This window comes from Setaria viridis, chromosome 3, assembly GCF_005286985.2.
Source record: "Setaria viridis chromosome 3, Setaria_viridis_v4.0, whole genome shotgun sequence".
In the NCBI taxonomy this organism is placed as follows: domain Eukaryota; kingdom Viridiplantae; phylum Streptophyta; class Magnoliopsida; order Poales; family Poaceae; genus Setaria; species Setaria viridis.
The window spans coordinates 42,316,661-42,341,099 of NC_048265.2; the positions used below are offsets into that span (position 1 = coordinate 42,316,661).

General features: G+C 44.5%; 2 protein-coding genes, 1 non-coding gene and 1 pseudogene across 5 annotated transcripts; all 4 read right to left on the minus strand.

Annotated features, from left to right (window-relative positions):
- Window positions 1-1,652: 1,652 nt before the first annotated feature.
- LOC117849296 (leucine--tRNA ligase, cytoplasmic-like) lies at window positions 1,653-4,581 on the minus strand (annotated as a pseudogene).
- Window positions 4,582-8,854: 4,273 nt separating this feature from the next.
- Window positions 8,855-8,993, minus strand: LOC117851133 (small nucleolar RNA Z247). The gene has a single exon (XR_004639492.1). It is a non-coding gene; the product is annotated as a small nucleolar RNA Z247 (small nucleolar RNA).
- A 2,158-nt stretch (window positions 8,994-11,151) lies between these two features.
- LOC117850834 (uncharacterized) lies at window positions 11,152-19,578 on the minus strand. 3 transcript variants are annotated; one of them, XM_072292855.1, is made up of 10 exons: window positions 19,329-19,578; window positions 18,465-18,555; window positions 17,395-18,330; window positions 17,195-17,304; window positions 15,930-16,776; window positions 14,955-15,434; window positions 14,545-14,825; window positions 14,023-14,118; window positions 13,774-13,899; window positions 11,152-13,347 (listed from the first exon to the last, which is right to left on the minus strand). In XM_072292855.1, the coding sequence occupies exons 1-10, from the start codon at window positions 19,476-19,478 to the stop codon at window positions 11,551-11,553; spliced, it is 4,914 nt and encodes a 1,637-aa protein (XP_072148956.1). In that variant the 5' UTR covers window positions 19,479-19,578; the 3' UTR covers window positions 11,152-11,550. The 3 variants fall into 3 exon arrangements, with proteins under 3 accessions (XP_072148956.1, XP_034588599.1, XP_072148955.1); XM_034732708.2 differs by having other exon boundaries at window positions 17,195-18,327; window positions 19,329-19,577; XM_072292854.1 differs by having other exon boundaries at window positions 17,195-18,330; window positions 19,329-19,577.
- A 779-nt stretch (window positions 19,579-20,357) lies between these two features.
- LOC117846937 (membrane magnesium transporter) lies at window positions 20,358-23,322 on the minus strand. The gene is made up of 4 exons (XM_034728062.2): window positions 23,128-23,322; window positions 22,645-22,697; window positions 21,819-21,919; window positions 20,358-20,659 (listed from the first exon to the last, which is right to left on the minus strand). The coding sequence occupies exons 1-4, from the start codon at window positions 23,198-23,200 to the stop codon at window positions 20,566-20,568; spliced, it is 321 nt and encodes a 106-aa protein (XP_034583953.1). The 5' UTR covers window positions 23,201-23,322; the 3' UTR covers window positions 20,358-20,565.
- Between the last annotated feature and the right edge of the window lie 1,117 nt (window positions 23,323-24,439).

The following is a 24,439-nucleotide window of genomic DNA, read 5'->3' on the forward strand; positions in this document are numbered from 1 at the left end:
CTAACTCACTAGGCGGTGAAGCCTAACCGTTTCCAATGAGCTGGTTTCACAATTTGCCAATGGAATTGGTGATTCTTTATGAAAGATGTGAGGGTTCTGATACTACTTGTAAGGAATCGGTGCTCGTATCCTAAGAGGGGGAGCGGGTGAATTAGGATAACTTAAAATTCTTAGCCTATGGCTTCCACTGTTTGCTTCAAAACATAAACTAGATCATGCTATCTATGTTGGAGGTATGCCCTAGAGGTAATCATAGAGATGATGATATTCCATTGTATCCATGATTTAATATTGTGTTCCTTGAATATCCATTAAAGGCTACTTGAATTGATTTTGCAATTATGTAAATTGTATGTGAAACTCTTTACTTGTATGGTTATTCTAAAATTATCCCTAGTCGGAGTTCATGTAAGGACACACATGAATATTAGACTAGTACATGTATTAGTTGATGACTATGTTTCACAAGTCATGGACATGGAGATGTCAAACTAATAATGTGGGCACGTGTAGAGACATGTGCTAGGACTGACTCAACACAAGACATAGTTACATAGTTCTCTTTACACAGCGTGTACGCTTTGTCCTTGGACCTGAGATTGTTGCATGTACTCAAGATGTGAATTGACTTACTTAGGAGCTGTCAAACGCTACTCCGTAACTGAGTAGTTATAAAGGTAGCTTTCGGGTTTGTCAGGAAGCATGCTGTGAGGCATGATCATTCAAGATGAAATTTGCCCCTCTCTACTTGAGAGAGATATCTCTAGACCCCTCGAGTGATCAGATCCGGAAATGCATGGCCATGCTACGTAAGGTTAAGAGTTAACCTAGGAAGGGATTTTGAATCACAGGATCGAGAAAGAGAGGTCGGCTTGGAGCTAGACCAAATATCATGAGGCAAAAGGAATAGCATATACGTGATATTGTGATGGTTCGTCTGATATGATCTTCGTGTGCGTATAGGAGTTCGCATATCTTGCTAGAGGCCACTACCAACTATTGGCCGAGTAGGAGTACTCGTGTCATGTCTATATGTATATGAACCTATAGGGTCACACACTTAAGGGGCTAGAAGCCCCAATGAGGATATGATCTGAATTAGTTCAGGTTTAGGAGTACTAATGGACCTTGGACCTAGAGGCCCATCAGGGACCCCTATATATTAAGGGGTGGGGGCGGCTTATGGTTTCAATCCTTTTGGCCAAACAGCAGCCGCACCTCCCACGCCCTCACCGAGTTGCACTCGCGGATCTAGCAGTCCGGTTTGCGACGCTTCCTTCCCGCACGTGTGGATACCTTGGAGGTGTTGCATTTGCAGCACTTGGATGAGCCGCTGCACCACGTGGACGAGCTGCTGCACGAGGTGGACGAGCCGCTGCACGTGGATGAGCTGCTGCACGAGGAGCTGCTTGCCGTGGACGTGTTCGACTACACTGCCCCGACGCGCTTCATCAACTTTCGCATCTGCGCGTCTAGTGGTAATCTCATGATCTATAACAGCAGTGTTCCTGGTTTTACGCGGTAGAAAATTTATTTTGCGCTAGCGTAGCCTACCTTGTAACCCTTCAATCTAGATGTGCAATATATGGTTGATCTAGTAATTCTTCCCACCCAAAATAAATTTTGCAACCTAGAGCCAATCCTATCAAGATTCTACTCTAGTAAGTAAATCTCTCAAGTTGCAAGTATGAAATGTGGAAACGTAAAGGGAGTAGGTTAGAAAGGATGCAAACTCGAGCACGACGATTTATCCCGTGGTGTCGGTAGGCAAATACCACCCCTAGTCCACGTTGGAGCTCCACCAAGAATATACTCCTGATCACCAAGTCTCTCCCGGTCAAGGTTTTGGGCTCGCCACAAAGGCTCTCACAAAACCGGATAAGAAGCTTGCCACTAAGGCAAGGCTCACCACTCCCACTTTTACGGTCACCTTGATGCCGTCTCCACTACGGATCTTCTCCATGAAGATAGTGGTCTCCTCATCCCTTGCACACGGTTGTCGTCGCCACTCCACACCAAGCCGGAGGGTTAAAGACTTGCCGGCAAGCCACCAAGATCCAAGGTACCAGCACACAAGCTTACAAAGTAGTGCTCGTTCGCATATAGAAGGTCAATGGTCATCTTTTTTTTCCACTGATGGAAGTGCGGGCGCAGCTCCTTTCTTGGGCTTCTTGGAACCAGACTCTTGCTTCTGAAGCAGCTTCCTCATCGAAACTATGGAATCCTGCAAGTATTTGTTTGCAATTCTCAAAGTAAGATCCGGGGTGTCTGCGACAGGCCAGCCAGCTTTTATTGCAAAGCCTTCTTTCTTCAAGATCTTTTGCCACACGTACTCAGCGTAGTGTGGGCAAATGGGGGTGATGAGCCTGGTCTGGACGTCCATAAACCGCCACAGCAGATCATGGTTCATGCCTGATGCGCCACAAGAGAGCCTGTACTCGTCTCTAGCCAATTGGAGGTCATAGAACCCGGACTTCAGCGCATCTCTGAACATGAAAAAATTGTAGCTCTTCTCAGTTTCTTGGATTGCTATGTTCATCTCATTTGCAAACACCAGACACCCGATATCAAATGGATACCAATACTGAAATTCTTGCTTCATCTTGTTCAATAAAGTAGGAGGGATGTCACTTTTGGGAGCTGGACCATCACAAAACACATAATCCCAAACATCATCTGTCATTTCTTCTGGCTTTATTGAAGATATTTCTTTCCCATACATGTTGCCATTTTGCAAAACATGCGAAACTGTGTAGTAAGCCATGTACAGGGTTGAATCAGAAAGAGATTCTACAAGGAACTGCTCGTCCCATGGAATTCGAGTGCCAAGCCCAAAAGAACGTGAACATGCCCACTGGTTCAGCCAGCCCAATGTGTGCTCAAAACCATTACGGGTTTCAGCTGAGAATATATTTATGCCACTCAAACATTTGACTGCCTTCAGCTTCCATTCAGTCTCACCACATGTAATGTACCACTGATCAGTGAGGGCAACAACACACTCATCACCAGATCTAGACATGAGCTTCTTCTCTGGATCACTATACAACACTGATGTGCCTTCTTCCAAAAGCTTGGTTTTAATCAGAGGCTTTGCTTCTTGAACCTTTCTACCGCTAAACTCACCTACAATCATTGTTCCATCAGTAAATCCTTTCAGATATGTCATTCTTTTTGCTTCAGCAAGCTTCGCCTTGTCGTTCTGGCTCTTAATCTTAAGGTCATGGCAAACCCTTCTCTGCTGACTTATCACAAAATTCAGGAATGTGGATTATCGGTACAACTTTATAGGGAAGAACCCACTCGTCTTTCAATCCATACTTTGCTCTCAAAGGTGGCTTCGTGACCAAATCCTGCAGTGCCATGAAATCATCGGGTGAATCACTTGGAACACTAGTCACAATGCCAGTACCTTTATCAGTCAAGACAGTGAGCATTGGAAATGCATACATGGTTTCATTGAAGGCAAGAGGAGATTTCAGTGCCAAACCAATCAAATCATTGCCAGACAACTCACATAAGCAGGTTGGTTTTTCTGGGACCCTGGATAGGTGTTGGTATGCAAGATTAAGAGCAGCCCTTGCTGTAAGGATGAAGACATCAGTGTCGTTGATCTCAAAAGCACCATAGACTCCATCAGGAAGCACCCAGCAATTTGTCTGTCCATACATCGTCTCAGGTCTCAGTGTAGCAGCTGCCAAATACACCTTCCTCCCTTCCAAGGCCTTCAACCTGGGAGGAAAAGGTGAGATCACCTTCATCTTAATCAACACATATTCTTGCGGCTGCACACCTTCACCTATTGCCCTATCATGATCAGCGCAAGGTTGGCCATCCAACGGCGAGTAGATCGTGTACCTCATGTCTTTAACAACCTTGCCCAATTTCTTCAGCTTCCTCATCTGCCACTTGACAAAAGCATCATAGTATGGATTCATGTCAGTAGTTACGAATGACCTCCTCCAGTCACAACCCAAGCCAAATTTCTTGAGAACCTCCTTTGCCAATGTGGGGAAGTGTGTCAACCAGTGATAAGGATCCTGAAATTTAGCAATTTCTCCGCCCTCTAGACCAAAGCTCCTCACGATCTCCCACTGGTACTTTTGCGCACCAGCCTTTGTAGCAGCCTTGGACTTCTTGCCCTTAAATTTATCCGGGGCAACAGCATCAGACTCGATAGCATCAGTAACTGCAGCACCAGAACCCTCCTGCGCCGTGGGAAATACCGGAGGATTTCCATATACTGTTGGATCTCCCTATCAAGCTTATCAGCTGAGGCTTTGATGGGCATTCCAGTGCAGTGGAAAGCAAAGGGCAAAAGGACGTTGGAACCTCGGAGCCTGTGGTAGGCACTACCAAACTCAAGCTTGGACAACGAGAATGCATGACCCCGGTGCAGCAAGCCATTCATGTAAGGGTCCGGAAAGTTGCCGAAGAACTTTTCACCAGGCCCTGGAGCTCCACTGCCAGGATCAGCCTCAAAACCTTTTTCTCATCCCAAGAACGCTGAACCTCTGATACTTTCCTGCGCAGAAAGTCTGTCCGGGCACGACTCTTAGGTTCGTCGGGATTCGACGACATTTTCCTGGAGAACCAACTAAAAAGGACGTCAGTGGACAAGCGTCTCAATTTGATTCATTTGATTCAACTGAATTCGTATCTGAAGTGTAAAAGAGAGAGAAGCTAACAAATGTATGAAACATATACAGAGATAAACATTAATTTTTTAATGTATAGCATCACAATCTCATGTTTAACTTGACTGAGTTCATATCGTAAGTGTAAAGAAATAGAAGAGCAACAGTTGTGAAATCTTAACAAACATCTGTTTTGAATAAAGCACAGCATCACAAGTTGGTGTCAACTCAACTGAATCCATATCTGAATCGTAAAAGAAAGAAGTGCTGACTGACGCATGAAACATACAGAAAGAAACATACTTGTATTGCGTCATCAATTTGATGTTAAGTCTGAAAGAATTGGTGGAACTGTAGTTGCCTATCTCGGCATACTACAAGTTACGTGTTTATATATGGGAGTACTAAAGACTCCAACACAATTACAAATGAGATCGTAGGATATCCGGTTTGTTGTGTAGATTTACAATCTTAGAGATAGAGCTAACAAATCTATCCTATCTATAACAAACCGAATTCTCCTTTGAACAAGATTTACATGAGCCGGACTCTAGACCGACTATATTTCTAACACCCTCTCTCAATCTTAACCTCCTGATGCCACGAGGTTTAGATTGCGCACAAAACACTGAAGTGACCGAACAGGCAAAGCTTTGGTGAATCCGTCCGCCAACTAATCTCCTGAAGGAACAAATCGAACTTGCAACTGTTTCTTCATGACTCGCTCTCGCACGAAGTGGAAATCAATTTCTATGTGCTTTGCTCTAGCATGAAACACCGGATTAGCAGACAAGTATGTAGCTCCCAGATTATCACACTATAGAATTGATGTTTGCTCAATTTTAAACCCAAGTTCAGCTAGTAGCGATTCTAACCAGATTATCTCAGCTGTTGCATTGGCCATGGATTTATACTCAGCTTCAGTACTTGATCTTGACACAGTTGCTTGTTTTCTAGCACTCCAGGATATCAGATTTGCACCAACAAATATTGCAAAACCACCTGTTGATCTTCTATCATCAACACTTCCTGCCCAGTCAGCATCAGAGAATCCACTAATGATAGCAGACATTGACTTCTGAATTTTGAGACCCAAACTCAAGGTGTACTTAATATACCTCAATATTCGCTTGACTGCTGTCCAATGCAATGTAGTGGGCGCATGCAGAAACTGACAGACTTTGTTTACTGAATATGACAAATCAGGACGTGTCAGCGTCAAGTACTGTAGAGCACCAACAACACTTCTGTATCTAGTGCTATCTTCTTGACCGAGTGCCTCCCCTTCATAGCTAGAAAGCTTCTTAGATGCCGATAGTGGTGTATTACACGGTTTGCACTCGGTCATGCCAACTCGGGCCAATATGTCTTGTGCATATTTACCTTGAGAGAGGATTATACCGTCCTTTTCTTTCTTCACTTCAATGCCCAGAAAATAATGCAGCTCACCAAGATCCTTTAATGCAAATTCTTTCTTCAAATCTTCAAGGAGGGCCGACACCGCTTCTCGGGACAAGCTTGTCACAATAATATCATCAACATAGACAAGCATAAAAATTGTTACATGTCCCTTTCTATAAATAAATAATGAAGTGTCGGATTTTGAGGAAGTGAAACCGAGAGAAAACAACTTGGTACTTAACCTCGAGTACCACGCTCTTGGCGCTTGCTTCAGTCCATAAAAAGCTTTATCCAATTTGCATACAAATGTAGGTTTATTTGGATCTTCAAATCCTGGTGGCTGTCTCATATAAACCTCCTCTTCCAGAACACCATGCAAGAACGCGTTCTGCACATCAAGCTGTCGAAGACAACATCCTTTGGAGACCGCAACCGACAACACAAGTCTGACAGTAGCTATTTTCACAACTGGACTAAATGTGTCCTCATAATCGATACCGTAGCGCTGTTTAAAACCTTTAGCTACCAACCTTGCCTTGTATCTGTCTATATTGCCATCAGCTCTTTTCTTGATTTTGTACACCCACTTGCAATCAATCAAATTCCTACCTGCTTTATTTGGAACAAGGTGCCAAGTCCCATTACGCATCAATGCAAGGTATTCCTCTTGCATTGCATGTCGCCATTTTGAATCCCCAAGTGCTTCTTGTACTGATTCAGGCTCACCAGTGGAGCTGAACAAACCATACCGTATCATCCCATCATACAGTTTCTTGGGCTTGACAATCCCACTTTGTGATCTTGTGTGTCGCCTAAAAGAAGCTGGTGCTGTTGGAGTAGCAGGCGACTCGTCAGGGAGTGGCGGCTCGCCTGGTGGCTCGCCCGTCGCGCCTGGCAGCCCGCCCATCGGCTCGCCGGACGGCTCGCTTGGAACCAGCCTGGCGCCCGCGGGAGCCATCGTGGCCCCCCCATGCGGCGAGTGCGGGACCGTCATCGTGGGAGCTGGTACGGCGCACGCGTCCGCGTGAAAATCAGGTACATAAGGTGATGTAGAATCCACTGCCGATTTTTCCTGTAGATCATCACTAGCACTGGACAGATTAGTAGCATTAGTATTATTGGAAGCAAAACAATTTTCATCCCCAGGATTGCGAAGGAAATCAGGAAGGAGGATAATGTCTTTGCGAAGTTGAGCGCCAGCATTGGGATGAAGCTTAGCAAAGGGAAAGATAGTTTCATCAAAGACGACATCGCGAGAGATGTAGATGCGACCAGTGGAAATATCTAGACATTTAAAACCTTTGTGCATGGAACTATAACCGAGAAAAGCACATTGGGTGGAGCGAAACGAGAGCTTGCGAGAATTATATGGTCGCAAATTAGGCCAGCATGCGCAGCCAAAAATACGAAGGCTGTCGTAATTAGGAGTTTCATGAGACAATCTTGCAACAGGTGTGTCATAATTGATCACCTTACTCGGCAGAAAATTAATAAGATATGTGGCTGTGAGGAACGCCTGATCCCAAAATTTTAAAGGCATCGATGCATTGGCAAGAAGTGCGAGGCCAACTTCGACAATATGCCTGTGTTTTCTCTCAGCCGCCCCATTTTGCTGATGAGTATGAGGGCAAGACACGCGATGGGTGATGCCAATCCGTTGAAAGAAGGAGTGCAGCTTTTCATATTCCCCTCCCCAATCAGATTGGATGCAGATAATTTTCTTATTAAGCTTCCTTTCGACAAGATTATGAAAGTCATGAAAAACCTGAAAAACATCATATTTGTGGCGCAAGAGATAGATCCAGGTGTATTTGCTATAATCATCGATAAAGTTGACATAGTAAGTGTATCGCCCAATAGAGGTAGGAGCCAGTCCCCACACATCAGAATAGATTAAATCAAGAGGAGCACTAGAAACTTTATTCGAAACTGTATATGGAAGCTGATGGCTTTTAGCCCTTTGGCAAGCATCACAAACAGACTCATGATTATGAGCACTATCATGCGGCAAATTATTAGTACTAAGAATTTTCTCGACAATGGGAATAGCTGGATGACCTAGTCGACTATGCCATCTAGAGATAGATGGCTTATTGACTGCATAAACTTGTTTACTGGAATTTTCTTGGAACGAATGCGACGCTAGAGGATAGAGACCGCCTTTACATCTGCTTTGATGAAGGATTTTCTTCGTGTCATGATCCTTAATTAGAAAGAAATTCGAATGAAATTCAAGGAAAGCATTATTGTCTCATGTTAATTTGTACACTTGTGAACAGAAACAAGATTCTTCTGGGAGCTAGGAACATGAAGGATGTTTTTGAGATGAAAATCCTTGCTGGGGGTATGAAAAATTGAATGCCCAATATTACTAATTTTCATACCTGAGCCGCTGGCGGTGTGGATTTGATCTCGTCCCGTATATTTGTCACGCACAGTGAGCTTCTCCAACTCACTAGTTACATGATCAGTAGCACCACTGTCAGCATACCAGTTGGTGTCATATCCGTAGCTTGCTTCAGCAAAGCCTGCTGTCTTGCTTGGCTGTTGCTCATCGTCGTCATAGCGGTACCAGCATCTTGAGGCCTCATGTCCCACTTTCTTGCAGATCTGACACTGAACCTTCTTCTTGAGCGAGGCTGAGGTGTTGTTGGTGCCGCCGATCTGGTTTTGGCCAGGGTGTCCGCGACCACCACGGCCTCCACCATTGCCTCTGCCACGATAGCTTCCTCGCGCACGATTAGAGCCGCGCCCGCGAGAAGCAGCATTGGCCGACGATTGATATTGACCGGCCTCTTGAAACATCTCAAGGCGAAGATCGTACTCCATCAACTGTGAGTATAGATCTGAAAGGGAAATAGCACCCCCACGGCCAAGCATAGCAGACACAAAGGGGTGATAATCATAATCAAGACCATTAAGAATATGAGCAACCACCTCTTCGCCGCCAATGGATTTTCCGGCGGCGGCGAGTTCATCCTTGATGTTCTGCATCTTGTTGAAGTAGGCCGCCGTCGTCAGGCTTCCCTTCTTCAAGGTAGCCAGTTGCATTCGCAGGTTGGTGACCCGTGCTCTAGATTGCGCCGCGAACATAACCTCTAATGCCTTCCATGCTTCAGCGGAGGTTGTCGTGGTTGCTACTCCTGCCAGCACCTCTCGGGTGATGGAATTCAGCAGATAGCTGAGGAGCTGTTGATATTTACTCACCCACGAATCGTACTCGGGGTTGGAGACTGCTTTCTTCTTGCAGTCCAGCAGTACCTCCAGGATTGGACTTGGCGCGGGAACCTTCCCCTCGAGGATCCCAAGAAGCTGGGCGCCACGAACAGCAGGGAGGAACTGCGCCTTCCACAGGACATAATTGTCCCGTGTGAGTTTCTCGGATACTTGTCCGAGTTGCAGCGATGTGGAGGAGGAGGATGTCATGGACGGATCTTGCGTGTGCTTTAGGAAGAGGCAGCTCTGATTACCATGAAAGAATTGGTGGAACTGTAGTTGCCTATCTCGGCATACTACAGGTTACGTGTTTATATATGGGAGTACTAAAGACTTCAACACAATTACAAATGAGATCGTAGGATATCCGGTTTGTTGTGTAGATTTACAATCTTAGAGATAGAGCTAACAAATCTATCCTATCTATAACAAACCGAATTCTCCTTTGAACAAGATTTACATGAGCCGGACTCTAGACCGACTATATTTCTAACAAAGTAGACTGAATTCATATCTGAAGCGTAAAAAAGGGGAGTGCTAACAGAAACAACAAGAAACATACAGAAACAAATGTTTACGTATTTCTGAACAAAGTATAGCATCACAAACTTTGATTCTTTTCGTCCTAAGGGCAAGTACATTGGTGTCATCTAATAGGTGGTCTCATGCATTGACACGTAATCTTGAGACGATTCAACAGGCAACCCATACAATGGGTTGTCCTATAAGTTGTCTGGTAGTGGTATATAATTCCTTAATTTGTGCATAAGAAAAATAAAATATTATGAGTTGCATGGCAACAATAACTCGTACAATGGTTGTTAAGTTGTCTCGTAATCCTACAATTTAGCTCATGAGGTGGTTGTTTCGCGAAGCAACGACCTCTTTCTCTCTCCTCGCTCTCTCTCCTCCACATCATCAAAAATCCTACGTGACACTGCATGAGTCGACCTACGAGACCGCTGACGTGTAGCAATGTACTTGCCGCGAGACTAGTACAGCTGGTTGGCATGGATGCGTGTGTAATGTAACGTGAGGAAAAGCAGTTCAGCTAAGTTCACTTCAGTTTCAGTCTACCCCAAATTAGCGTGGAACACAAATGGCCTGCTTCTATTAATTCGGCACCTCTTCATCGAGAGAGCAGCGATGAAGCAGATGAATTTACCCGCCGGCGCGCTTAGTAATTTCTCCGCCGCACTAGAAACCGCCCCCGGCCAGGCAATCAACAAGAGGATCAACGAGAGAACCCGGTACTCCAACCTCCCGCCGAGAAGGTAACCACGCCGACCTAACAAGCGGAACGCTGAGCTGGAGAATTCCAACCTTGATTGCGCCGGAGTACGGCCAGGAGAGTGGGGCGGAAGGGAATCGAGGACTGCCGTACCTGACGAGGAGCCCGCCGCGGTGCGCGCAGGCGACAAGCCGGGGGCGCGAGGCCAGAGCCAGCCAGCTGAAACGGAAGAAGACGTGGGACGGCAGCGGCGGAGGCGGCGGTTTGTGTGACGTTTTGCCGGTAAAACCCTTGGTTAATCCGAGTCGGCTTCCTTGACACCCAAGTTTGTTTAGTAGGCAACTAAGCTCGTATGGTAGTAATAAGAAGCGAAACGGAACCGGGTCCGTTGTGTCAGTCACAGATCCATGAGCACACGTTCCAGTTGGTGGTGCCGTTGGCTCTCTGATGGCGCAAAAGCATCTTTTTTATAGGTAAAAGGAAAATGCAGTGTGTCGTTTCTGCTGCCTTGTGTGTCAACCTTTGCTCTTCCATCTATTCTAAGGCGAGTGGTCAAATAATCTTACCAGAAAATAATGCACAGCTGGTACTAACACGTCGTTCTACCCACATCGCAGAATCAATCGAGACTAACACGTTAACACAACACTGAGAAGCACTGCAAGATAAAAACGATAAATTCCCATTTCATATCTGCATTGATCATGATGTTTGAAAATAGCAGTTATGCATCTAGTACATTGACACAAATAGATTAGAACTGAGAACGGATAAACATAACTGCCTGCTACATCAATCTCCAGCCAGTCAAAAGTCGGCCACTGCATGCTATGCCCCCATATCCCAGTATCCTCCGCCCCCTAGTCACTACTCATCAGCAACACCACATACTGTATGCTCTATCGAAGACTATGTCACTATGTGCCACTAAATCTGCACCTAAACAACAAAATGGTCACACCACCATCACCACTGACCAGTATATCCACACCATCTCCAGTTAACACAACACTGACTACACCTCCACATGTCGAACCACCACGCCTTTGGATCAAAGGGACAACACTACGTTGGTGTCAGATTCAACTCAATGCCGCGCTGCCTCGCAGATTCCACGATGCCCTCTGCATTGCCGCCGCTGGCCTTGCAGGAGTTCAGGTGCGCGCGCCACAGCTTGAAGGAGAAGGGGTAGACCGATGTGGCCTGCTGGTAGAACCTCTTGACGATCTCTGTGGTTTGCAGTTTCTCCAGGAGGTCAGCGCCTTCTAGCCATACGGATTCTGGTGCAACTGGTACTGCTCGGAAGATGGCATTGATCAGAACAGAGCTTGCCCAGAACCTGGTGCCCATGGAGGTAGCATCAGAACCTTTGTAGCGCATAATGATGAATCGACCAACTGCCAGGGCTAGCCGATAGTTCGCAGGAAGAACCTCCATTACTGTTTCGACAAAATCTACCAGGTACTTCAAATCGCCAATTCTTCCTGGAAGGAGTGACGGGCCAAAGCACACTTCCAGGACAGAGTTTACCAAAGTAGAATCTGCGGGAACAGGACCTATAGTGTCATCTATTAACTGCCTAAGCCTATGCTTCTTAACATTCTGGCAAAACCTTCGCGACAGCAGCTCCCTTGTGGGCAAATTCCGATGATCTGCAAGATGGCCAATGATGAAACTGAATGTAGACCGAGTTTGAGCATCTGAATAAGACGATGATTTCTCCAGTTCCAGCACATGAATTGCAGCATGTTCTCTTAAACAATGCTCATAGCACTCCCCATGAGCCAATTTGAATGCTTTATCCACAGCAACTTGTGCTTCCTGTAGGTTGTTCTCTAGTATCTTGTACAATGACAGGTTTAATAACAAAAAGACATGATCTTCTGGTGCAGATGGACCAGAACCAACTTCCTGGGCTGAAACAAGTGATGGTGGCCCAGGCTCTTCATTGCTGAATTCTACTGCACCAACAGCAGTATCACTTTGGATATCACAATCTTTTCCATATTCTTCAAACCAGCAATTCAGTACCTTCTCAGCTAGTTTGGTATCAGCAGCCAGAGCATGCTCAAAATATTGATTCCATAGATATTGAATTCCTTGCATCTCTTTAGGCCAATTCAAGATCAGTTCATCAAATCCTTTCAGACCAGGGCATGCACCATGCTTTCTATCTAGCCGTGCTGAGATAAGGAGAATCTGAGGACACATTGGGTACTCCTTCATATACTTCACCAGCATATCAGCAGAAGATTTGAATCCTTCAACAGCTGCTAGACAGCCAATGTGGTTAACAGCGAGGAATTGCGATAACATAAGGTAAGACGGATCCCCATTTTTTACACACTCGCTAATATCTTCAGCCATCTTATAAGCAGCATAGTTCAACAGCTCTATGATCTGGTTTCTGTTATCTGCGCTAGGATCAATAGGAGACCATATTAAGGCACGAGGCAAAGCTTTCTGGAACTCTAGCTGATCAATAATTTCCTCCGGGAGCTTCCTGTAAATTGAGACATATAGGCACGAAATCCAAAATACACATCTGTCGGGCATGGTCAAGCAAGAAATGACATCAGCGAGCAACTTGTCACCAGAATTGTCAGGTGTTGCAGTTGGAAGAATCCCAAAAATCCTACATATCGCCTTCTCTACATTTCCAGACATGCACAGGAAGTAAATCATCTGTAAGAAGATGTCTAGTATGAAAGCACTTCTTTCTTTTAGATCCTTGTCAGTATCAGCTGTCATTTGGCAGAGCATGCTCAAAGCATCATTATAAGCATCCAATCGGTCATCAAAGCGTAACCTACTATTAATATACATAAGCCATAGTTCATAAGAATAAACGTTGTGTTGGACCTAGAAAGAAAACAAAGTATAAGGTTTATTGAATATTACATAATAGCAGGTATCAAATGATAAAACAAACATGCATAGATTGGATGCAGACTATAAATATGAAATGCCCAAAATCCCATCAAGTGGTTTCCCATGTCCCAACAATAAAGTGAAAAACTGGACAAACCAGACTGGGATTTAGGTAACTCTGGCATAAGTGGGTGCAATCTAAGGTAATTGACTTGGGTTATATGGAGGACAGAAACTGTACCAAATGAGTAAATGACACAATTTAGTTTTTGTGCTAATAAGGTGAGCGCTCAATACATTAGAACAAGCAATGTGATAAAACAAAAGAACAAAAGAATCCGTAGCTCATGAATTTCAACATAATAATTTTTTAGGGTCAGAACTAAACAGCAAGAGAATGATCAATAAATAGTGTACCGCATCAGAAAACATGTCATCTTTTCCAAGTCCTTCATCCTTTTGATAGTAAATGTGGAGATAAAACACCCAGAGGATAACTGTACTTGGATCAGCCTCGATAGACCGCGCCAGAAATAAAAGAGCCTACAGAGCACATATTATTTAGAAACAAGGTCACCAACAATATCTAACCTGAATCCAACAGTATAGCAGCAGCTAAAACATGTATCATGAGAAAGTTACGCTATCCAAGACAGGAAAAATCACCTTGATCCTGTCAGGTTTGCTTACTTTTCCACAATATAAATCAAGTGCTCCTTCTAAGAAGCCTTCAACATCAACAGATCCCTGTACAGTTTTATTCTACAGAACAAAAAGTTACATGGCAGTAATTAAATATAAGATCAGAAATCAATGAACTATATGTATGATTGTATGTTATAATTCAAAGGAAAAATGTCAATTCATCATGTTTAAGCTACTATAACATGAAATGTATCATGTATGCCAATAAAGTTTAAATTTGAGCACCTTAAGTGGTGAAGTTGGTTTACTGCAGAAGCAAATGACAAATTCAAAGCATTTTGCAAGGAAGTCACAAGAAAAGAGTGCAGTATCATCTAGCGAGTACCAATATACAAGCTAATCAAAATATAGCATATGCCATTGAGCCATCATGTGAATAGGGAGAGCAGGAAAAAAAAGTTGTTCAGTGTGGAGAACCAGACTCCGAGATGTATGCCACTTCCGCGATGAGATGATAATTGTGATACAGTGCACTCTACCCACCTTCCAGCTATCCAGCATTCGAAACTTTGATAGCTGTCTGTTCCTATGAAAATCTGAAATCGAACCATCACCAGCCTGTAAGAATGGTGCATCTGATGGAAGAACTCTCTGAACAGATAAAGGTAAAGGAAAGGAAGCACAAAACCCCCTTTGCCAATATTGCCACAAGCTGCTAGCCAACACTGACTGCGTCAAGTTCTGATCAGCTTTAATAAGATTCGAACCAACACGATATGCTGGTACAGGAAGCATATATTGAGACAGACCATAAGGAATTTGGCCTGCATTAATTCATTTTAATGCATTAGATGTGGAACCTTCACCATGAACGACGCATATGGAAGTCATACGAATACAGATTAAATCAAGTAATCCAAAATGACAAGAGATTGATTGCACATATAACAAACCTGAAACAGAGGTCATAGCATGTTTTGTATGCTTTGACTTTCTCCAAGCATGATGCTCAACATGTTGCCATTGGCACTCTTCATCATTGCATTTTCCTCGAAGCTCAAACATGCAGAAGGGCCAGAAGGGATCAATCAGACTGTGTGCCATATCACTATCCTTTGTGTTCTCTCTAACACAGTCCTGTATCATATCTTGTACACATTCTGTAGCTTCAGATGATGTATCACTGGTCAGATAGTCATTCTTGTAGTTTGAAGCCTCCTTACAAAACCAAGGAAACGCCTGCTTGATGTGTCTAGCAGCATTTTGCGGAGCTGGAGAAGGAAAAGCCAAATTGTTTGTACCCGATGGCATGCATATTTCTCTGAGAGAAGAGATTGTGTCCTCATGATCACAATTGCCCATTGAAGGGCCACTGCTAGAATTAGAGAGATCGCCAGTCTTCTCAGCACCATCATTTCCCAGCTCCATTGTACCTGTACAACACAATGAAATATAGTTACACAGAAGCCTGCATGCAGTGTAGAATGCTCATCATTTTATAGAAAAGGAAAGGCAGATACAGAATATTTTAGCCACACTTGGATATCAAATGTATTTGCCCAAATGTTCGTATAGTTAGACCTTTCCATTCCCATGCACATAAGAAACTGATGCCTCTAAATAGTAATGATTTCATCCTACAGGACTTAGAACTGTAATAGATTTCCATGCAAGTTCAGCATAATGATGAAAGGAAGATAGTAGCATTATTGCACTAAAACTGTCAGTAAAGTTTAGTAAAGTGGTTCATGTTGTGTGTATATTTTGAAGAGCCCAACGATAGTCATCACAGAGATATTAATATTAATGATTATCTTATAGAATGAACACTCGCAGGGTAAATCAGTATATCATTACAACACCTCAACACATGCAGATCATTAAGTAGAGAATTTAGAGGTCCATAATACAAATGAAAGTGATATGACCTTCAGGAGTTGTCATATCATTCTGCTCTGCTTCCTGTAATCGAAGCACATGTGCAGGCTGTTTGCCATGTTCTGCAGCTACTTTTCCAACAGCAAGTTCTTCTGTGCCTTCACCAGTGCTATTCAGACATGGTTTCTTCCCAAACCTTTCCACCAATCTAGACCTCAAAGAAGCTTCTAAAAGCTCATAATCCTGCACACTGTCACCAGAAGCTCGCCTGTTCTCTGCATATACATGTATAGTTTCTTCCATTTGATTCTCCAGATCCAAAGGGCATTCTGATCTTGCTTGCCTAGCGGGGAAGAGAAGATCATCATCCATGTAATCCGAAGGCATGTTGTTATCATTGACAGTACTCACAAAGTTTGGATCAGCTGTGCTGGCAGCAAGCTCATCATAGTGTGAACTGTGTGGCTGTGCCTCATGTTTATCAACTGGCTGCTGCGGAGGTTCTTCAGGGTGCAAGCTGTGTCTACCACCCTGATTTTCAGGCATCTGACTGTTTGCATGAATCTGTGAATTGAGCAGGGATGGCATTGCAAGGCCATCTTCAGTATTCCGTATAACCAAAGAAGAATTCTCTGCAATTAAACCATGAACTTGCGCAGAGCAAATCTCTCTTTTCCTTCGGAGAATTGTACATCTTTCATTTGCCTCAAGTAGAGCTCTTTGTGCTTTGCGATATGCTCTAAGAGCTTCCATTTCTTCAACTTCACATTTTCTTCTGTGTTCCTGAGCATCCTCCAATTCCTTCTCTTGAAGTTCCTCCATTTCAAGGAGCGAGAACAATCTTGTGCTCCGGCCTTCTGCGCCTATCTGGTTGCTACAGTTCATCTGGTGGGCATTCTGCAAAAATAGAAAAGGGTAATTGACCATTTACTCTACACACAGATTGGCATCCTGATTCAAATTATATTATTTCAATATATGTGTACTGTTGGTCAAAAAATATATGTGTACTATCAAAATTGAATACAACTAATACTCTACAGAAAAAGAAACTAAAATGAGTTCAACAATCAAATCAAAACATGGAACTGCTGAAATACATGCTCTCAGAAGGAACCATCTCAGTTTGGTATTAAGCATAATCAGCAGTAAACTTCTAATGATTCCGAACTGCCAGTATTTGCATCTCAGGAACTCAAGTTCAAACAAGGGACATTCTACCAGGTTCGCAATAGCATTCATTAAGCACCAACAGTTAAATTTATTTTAAAGAACAGGATAAACAAGTAGAGTGACACAAGAGTGTTAAACTAACCTCCTCTCCAGGTTTCAAGTGCGGCCTCCTGTCTAACACTGCTGAAGGACCAACAGGCAATACCTGTTGCCCAGCTTGGGTGGAAGCAGCAGGCATCAAAGCACTAGTATCTTTAGAAATAATTTGTGTATTAGTCAATGTTGCTGCTGCAAGCCTGCCATTCAACTCAATCATAGGATGATTTCCAGCAACTTCTGTACCTTTGTGGTAAGGAAGATTCTTAGTTGCACCACCATTGTGCATCTGACCTGAAAGCTCTGTTGTGACTCTGACCTCTGTTTCATCAACATTAGTGTTCATGGTAATTCCATTTGCAAAGTGATCCCCCATTTCAGAAGATTGCAGAGTGTTTTTCCTTGATGAACCACCACTATGTGCAAGTGTTACCGAGTCACTGTGATCTTGGTTGTAGGAATGCTGCTGATTGAGCTTCAACCTTTTAATTGGTCTTCCATCATGTTCAAACGGACTATTAGGGCGTGAACATTCACCATTGTTGGAAGCTTCAAACCCTATCTTTTCTGATGGCAGCCTTGCCTGGTTGGAGGACAAATCTGTATTCTTCATAGCAACAGGGGCTAAAGGTCTTTTTTGACCTTTTAGTTCATTTTCTCTAGCAGCAATTTTATGGCGCAACCTTTCTAACCTATGATCGGCAGAATGTACTCCTACACCATTTCCATCCTTCTGCTTAGACTTCAGAGTATTAACTTGGCGCACAGGTGGCTCTTTCCTGAAAAAGGTGGTACCTGATCCCCTACCAGCCCCTACATTTCTGAGTGTGAATGGAAAAGCAGGCACATGGGTAGGTCCTACCTTTGCACCAAGAGTTTTCTGCTGAGATACTTCCTCTCTCGTGATCCTAGTCTGCATACAATTCCCTGTTTTCTGTGTACCTTGAGGGGTGGCCTTCCTGCCTCTTACTGTATCTTGCTTTGTCTTTCCAGAGTCGGTCCCACTATCATCATCAGAGAATGTTATCACAAGGTTATCACTTGGCACAGGCTTCTGCCATGAAAGATTTCGGTTCGTGCCAGGTTTGAATTGCCCTTGATTCCCCCTCATGACCTTCTTGTAACTTGGAGCAGCTGATTTGTGAGCCATAGCATTCGAGACACTCAAGCTATTACCGCCTGCTAAGTCAAAAGATAAGAAGCAATGCAGCAGGATCAGTATAAGAGGCAGACCATCCTTCCATGAAAGGAAACTGAAACAAAACACGAAACGCACAAAAGTTGCAGTTTAACACCAATCGGAAGTCGGAACTTACCTTTACCAAGGAGAGTTGCCGATGGAACTTGAGAAGCAGCCTCCGCAAACTTTCGAATAATGGATGAAGCAGCCCTCCGAGTTTGCAGAGCCTGCTCAGGGCAATTTAATGAGAATGAAAAGTGACAAACGTTAATCTAAGCGCACGAATGGGCAATAAATGCGTCGAGACGTACATATATACATACACAACACGAACAGGTGACAAAAACATGATGATGCGCATCCTACATGAGTACTGGCATAATAAGACGATAAATTCAGTGCATAAATACACCAATCGAAACTCCACAACACTTAGAGCGCCATGCCGCCATCCGTGCACTGTTCCCAAACCTACAACACCGACTTGGCAACTAGTAACGGAAAGCACACATCAACAACCCGTTTGCCCGTACATCTTGATTTATAAGCAGCACTACAGCTTAATCCAGCTCAGCCATAACTGCAGAATCAGATCATATTAAAACCGAGCATATCCAGGTCCCTCAAACAAACCAAGGAGGCGAGGATGTCCAAGTTCCTAAAACAATGCGATGAGCTCATAAGCATGTTTCCCATCCTAGAAACCCTATCCCTTGCTAGATTTCAGCGCCACTGCCAAAAAACTGATCCCATGCCCCCACAATCCGTCGAGCTGCAAACAAGCAGGCCGCGAAGCATCTAACCAAGCACCCCCAACCGCGCTAATCCAAGCCGCGGGGACGATTCAAAGCGTCAGCGGCAAGCAACTGCAGCGCGGCAGCTCCCCCCACACGGGGCCCAGCCAACGCCGAAGCGCGGGAGGCCGGGAGCGGAAGGAGAGCAAAGCAGCTAGATCCGAGACAAGCAGGAGAGCGTACGGGCCGGGGGCGCGGAAGCTCACCTCGTCGTCGTCGGCGCCGGAGGAGAGCTCGCCCTCCTCACGCGCCCTCGCCGCCGCCGACACCGGCGGCGGAGGGGGAGGAGGACGAGGCGGGGCCTGGGGCACGCTAGGGTTCTGAGTGGCAGCGGGCGCGGGCCTCGGGCCCGACATGGGAGGAGGCGAGGGTTTTGCTCGCGAGGCGGCCGCGTCGCTTTCGCGTGCCGCCGCGCTCGGTCGCCGTCTCGTCTCCGAGGAGGGGAGGAGGGAATGGAAGGCAAAGGGAAAGCAGGTGGAGTATCAGGGGGTGATTTTTCTGGGGCCGGGCGCCGGGAGGCTGCCCGGTGGGGCCCGCCGGCGAGGCGCGAGGGCGCCGTGCCGTGGTGGGGGAGGAGAGAGCCGAGAGCGCGAGCGAGATTCCAATTCCAACGTGGGCCGCGCCCCCCGTTTCTTTTCTTTTTTTTTCGCCTTCGGGGTGTTTGGATCCTGCAGTTCAAGTTTAGTCCGTGTGATATTTGGATACTAATTAGGAGGACATGAGCTAATTACAAAACTAATTGCAGAATTCCTAGACTAAATCACGAAACAAATCTATTAAGCCTAATTAATCCATCATTAGCGAATGTTTACTATAGCATCATATTGTCAAATCATGGACTAATTAGGCTTAATAGATTCGTCTCGCGATTTAGTCTAGGGGTTGTGAAATTAGTTTTGTAATTAACCTATGTTGTTTAATACTCTGTCTAAACATTTGATGTGACAGGGACTAAAATTTAGCTCGGGATCCAAACACCCCCGATTCTTCCGTTTTGCCACCTCCTCAGATCTCCGATCCATCCGACTCGCGCATGCTTTGCTGCGACCACAGAAAAATCATCATCGGAAATTCGGAATGGTGTGGCTGGACACACTGGCTGACCGATCAGATATTTCATACCCGTTGGAAGGTAGGCGTAAGAAAGCTTTTCTACTAGTTACCATGATCAGCTGGCAAGTGATTAGCTGATGGGTGATGATGATTCACGCATCACGCAGTACCGAATCAGCTCAGGCTGCAACAGAAGCTTGAATTACGTGACCTCCATACAAATCTGTAGAATCACAGTGCCACGAATTCTAAGAGTTACATCGTAGATAAGTTAATTATGGTCTGGGAAGGTTCTTTTCCCCTAAACAAATGGACACACAAAAACTGGAACCTCCTCCTGATCAAAGGTTACAAGGCAAGTAAAAGAACAAAATCTGAAGAGATGTGTGTCTATGTCTTCAGCTTTAGGTCTGGGTCGGACGGCAGCGCTCTCCCGCGGTGGTTGAAGATCATGAAATCCAGGTTAGCCGGGAGTGAGACGATCCTGCAAGCATGGTGGCAAATGTATTAGAGACCCACAACAACAGAACTCTTCTCGATGTAAGTGGATACCCCCAACACAACCAGGGTTCATCAAATTAGATAATCCAATAGAAAGCTCAATGTAGGTTCAACTCTTTCTGATAACAAGGATACAAGTAAATCTCTGATCCTTGAGTAAGCATAGGAGAATAAAAGCATGAATGAGAAGGATCCTTATTCGTATACCCCAACCACACAAGTCCAGAACCACCTAGTGGGCTAGTGGCTTTCAGGTATCCAGTACTATGGTACAGTTCAGCTATCTATGACCGAAAATAACATCGAAATGACCCCCAAAGAAAAAGAGAGCAAGTGCCAGAACTTAAAGAGGGGTTTTTTTGTTACAAGTCATTGCTAAATAACACTATTAAAATAGATATTTCAAGTAACTGGAATCAGAGCAAGCAGTAGGTTCACGTAGCAGGACAGTTATAGGTTTACAAAATAGTAACACTGTATCAAGTCCTAATAGTGATAAAATTAATAAAACTTTCAACACGAAACTAAATTTGATGTCATGCTATAGCCTCCCACATATATTATGAAAATATGCTTCTCCCTCTTTCAATATACAAAACTGTCACCTGTCAGGTGCCATACAGCCATCATTGAATAAAATTAAGTGCAATGCAGTCAGGGTATGCTATGGTGAAATGAACCCAATGTTGAATGACTAACAATTGATGTTTGAATGAATCTGCCAATTTCAAATATGTTACAGCATTTAACCTTTCATCATTATTTCCTATTGATAGAATCACCAATGGACGATGCACTGCAAACAGTTGTGCATTCTTGTATTTTAGGTCGAAATTAGCCCATGAGACTGCAATTTACTATAGTCCTGGGCAATAAACTCAGCTGTTTGCTAGCTCCCAGTTCCAAAATTTATTCTGATCACATGGCTAAAACAATGGTATAAAGTCCCACGTTCTGTAACTCTGTTTGCTAGCTCTGTGTTCCAAAATTTCCCGATTATAACTTGGGAAAGAACCCAGTTTCAACTTTCTTAGATTGCAATATCTTCAAAGCCACTTCATGCCAACCAGCTAAATTACCACGACGTCACAAGTTCAGGACTCGAACAATCGAACACAGTACTGAACACCAAATAGGCTCACCTATTCTCCTCAGAATGTGGAAGCACCGAGCAAAACTTTGCTGGAACAGCAAGGCCTGCCCACATGCACAAGGCCAACCCCAGGAGCAACTCGATCATCACCTGTACGGTCAGAAGCAAACATTAGATAAAGCAACGCACCAATTTGGTTGGTAAAAACAAAACTAGGAGCTAGAAACAAAAATGTTTTACATAATCTTTGGAGCTAAAGCACGTCAGGATACTTCTTCTCATAAGCATGCCCAAATTTTTCAGTACTGGCAGAAAACTTCTAGCCTCTGAACTAATATAAATCACATTTTCTTTGCCATGTCTTGGTATTGAAAAGGTAAAGGTGAAAGTGTTTTACACAACTGTTACACAGCACGGGTGCAGGGTACTCAACTACTCACGTTGACAGCAGTGTTTGTGCACTGCCTAGAACAACCGGCCCCTGATGACGCTAACTTACTGTGTCACTATAAACAACCTAGATGGCACGCACTGACAGCAGTGTTTTAAAGGCGATAAGGCGACCTTGGAAATCTTTGCACGCCTTATCACCTAGGCGTCCTAGGCGACAAGGTGGACCGGTTTCCCAAGGCGAGCTAGGACCGCCTGGGCTCCTAGGCGACGCCTTTGAAACACTGACTGACAGTAAAAGTACACATCTTTGTACAATCCGTAAACCATAGTCTACACCTATACATCACCAAATCCCCACTTCTGGGCACCACCCTAAGTTACCAAGGTAGATAGAGAGCAAATGTCTAGCCACCAAATTCCACTGCATCACAAAGATTGGGGCAAAGGTAAAAAAAGGATTGCCCAGTTCTGAGCATACTTACATCCATGGGTGGCCGAGTGAACTCTTCCTCCGTGATCTTCAGCACCGTGCGATCTGCAGCAACACAGGAAACGTCAATCCATGAAACCTAGTCACCAACAGCACCCGATTCAAGATAATTATTATACAGAAAGCTCGCCGGGACTGCCACGCAGATAAAGCCAACTCGTCATACTAGTCTACTACTATCCTGAAAATCAACCCGCAGCCTCCAGCCGGCAGATGAAGAGAGCACCAGGATCACAAAACTCATGAACCAATGAACTGACTAGATCTAAACCCCTCCCCCAATCCACCCAGAGCTCGACGGCGGGCCCGATCCGAGCGCGCGGCGGGCGCCGGAGAACCGGGAACCCACCAAACGGGAACGCAACCTAGAACCACACGGGAAATCAGAGGTGGCCGCCCGCGGAAACCGAAGATCCAGAGCAAATTTAGGTCGGAGCGCGGCGAAGGTAGGGGAGAGGATGGGGATGGAGCGTACACTGGATGGTGGCGTAGGCGGCGTGGGCGAGGATGGCGCCGCCGAGGACGCCCACCACGTAGCCGATCCCCATGGCGGAGGCGAGGCTGGCTGTGGCTTCCCCCTGCTCCTGCTCGCCGCGCCGCGGGGAATCTCCTTCGGGTTCGATGCGGTTCGATGCCTCGACGAGCACGTTGGTCTCTGCTGGCCGTGCCGGCTAACAGATTGACTAGACTAGTAGAGACTGTCAGGCCTGAAGGGTGCGTGCACCGTCCGATCTACGGTGTGGATCTAGCACCATACAAAATTGGATGTAGCCTTTTCTTCGAATGTACTATTATTTTGCATATAGTAATCTTTAAAAAACTACTCCCTCATTTCAAAAATGTAACTTGATTTGATTTTTCTCTTAAATCAAGTTCAACTTTAACCAAATTTATAGAAAAATATATGGCATCTAATCAAATAGATGCACTACGAAGACACATTTTAATGTGGATTTTAACAAAAAAACACTAATTTGATATTATAGATGTTGGTGTATTTTTTAAACTTGATCAAAAGTTAGGGAAGTATTATTTTGGGATAAAAGTAGGACGATCTATACTTTGTCATTTTGAGATTGAAGGAGTATAATTTTGCATAACCCTCGCACTTGCAATTATATGTTGTTCATGTTCTCTTTTTTTTTTTTGAAGGGAATGTTGTTCATGTTCTTGTCGAGTTGGATATAAAGTTAGGACCAGTTTTTGCTAACTTTGGGTCTGACAATGTACCCTCCGATGTAATCTCTTCGACAACGGTTGATATTACCTGTCTTTGTTTCATGGAAACTTTTTCCATCTCAAAAAAGAAAAAGAACCACGCATAGAGTACCATGAATTTGTGAAGAAGAAACAAAGGTTTTTTAAGGAGTTTTTATCTAATAATAATATAAAGTATCCTGCATTTACTTGAGAGGAAGAAAAGGTAAATGCAGCACCGGCTGCAACTAGGCCCGGTCCTTTTGTATGTGTGTGTGGGGGGGCAGGTATGTATACAGGGAAGGTATATGAGTTAATGGGTCTGTTCGCTTCAGCTTATTCAGCCGGTTTATCAGCCACCAAATAGTGTTTTCCTCTCACAACAAATCAGTCGTTTCAGCTTTTCAGCCGGCTTATAAGCTGAAGCGAACATGACCAATGAGTTGTACATGCCGCGCCATAAGTACATGCATGATTTGAGTATTTGATGTGCCACTGATAAAAAAACAGGTGCCACATTTTTCTTTAATTCTTAGCCCACCGAGCAGCATTGAGCAAGTAAAGGAGGAGTTCGTCCAATCCAAATATCC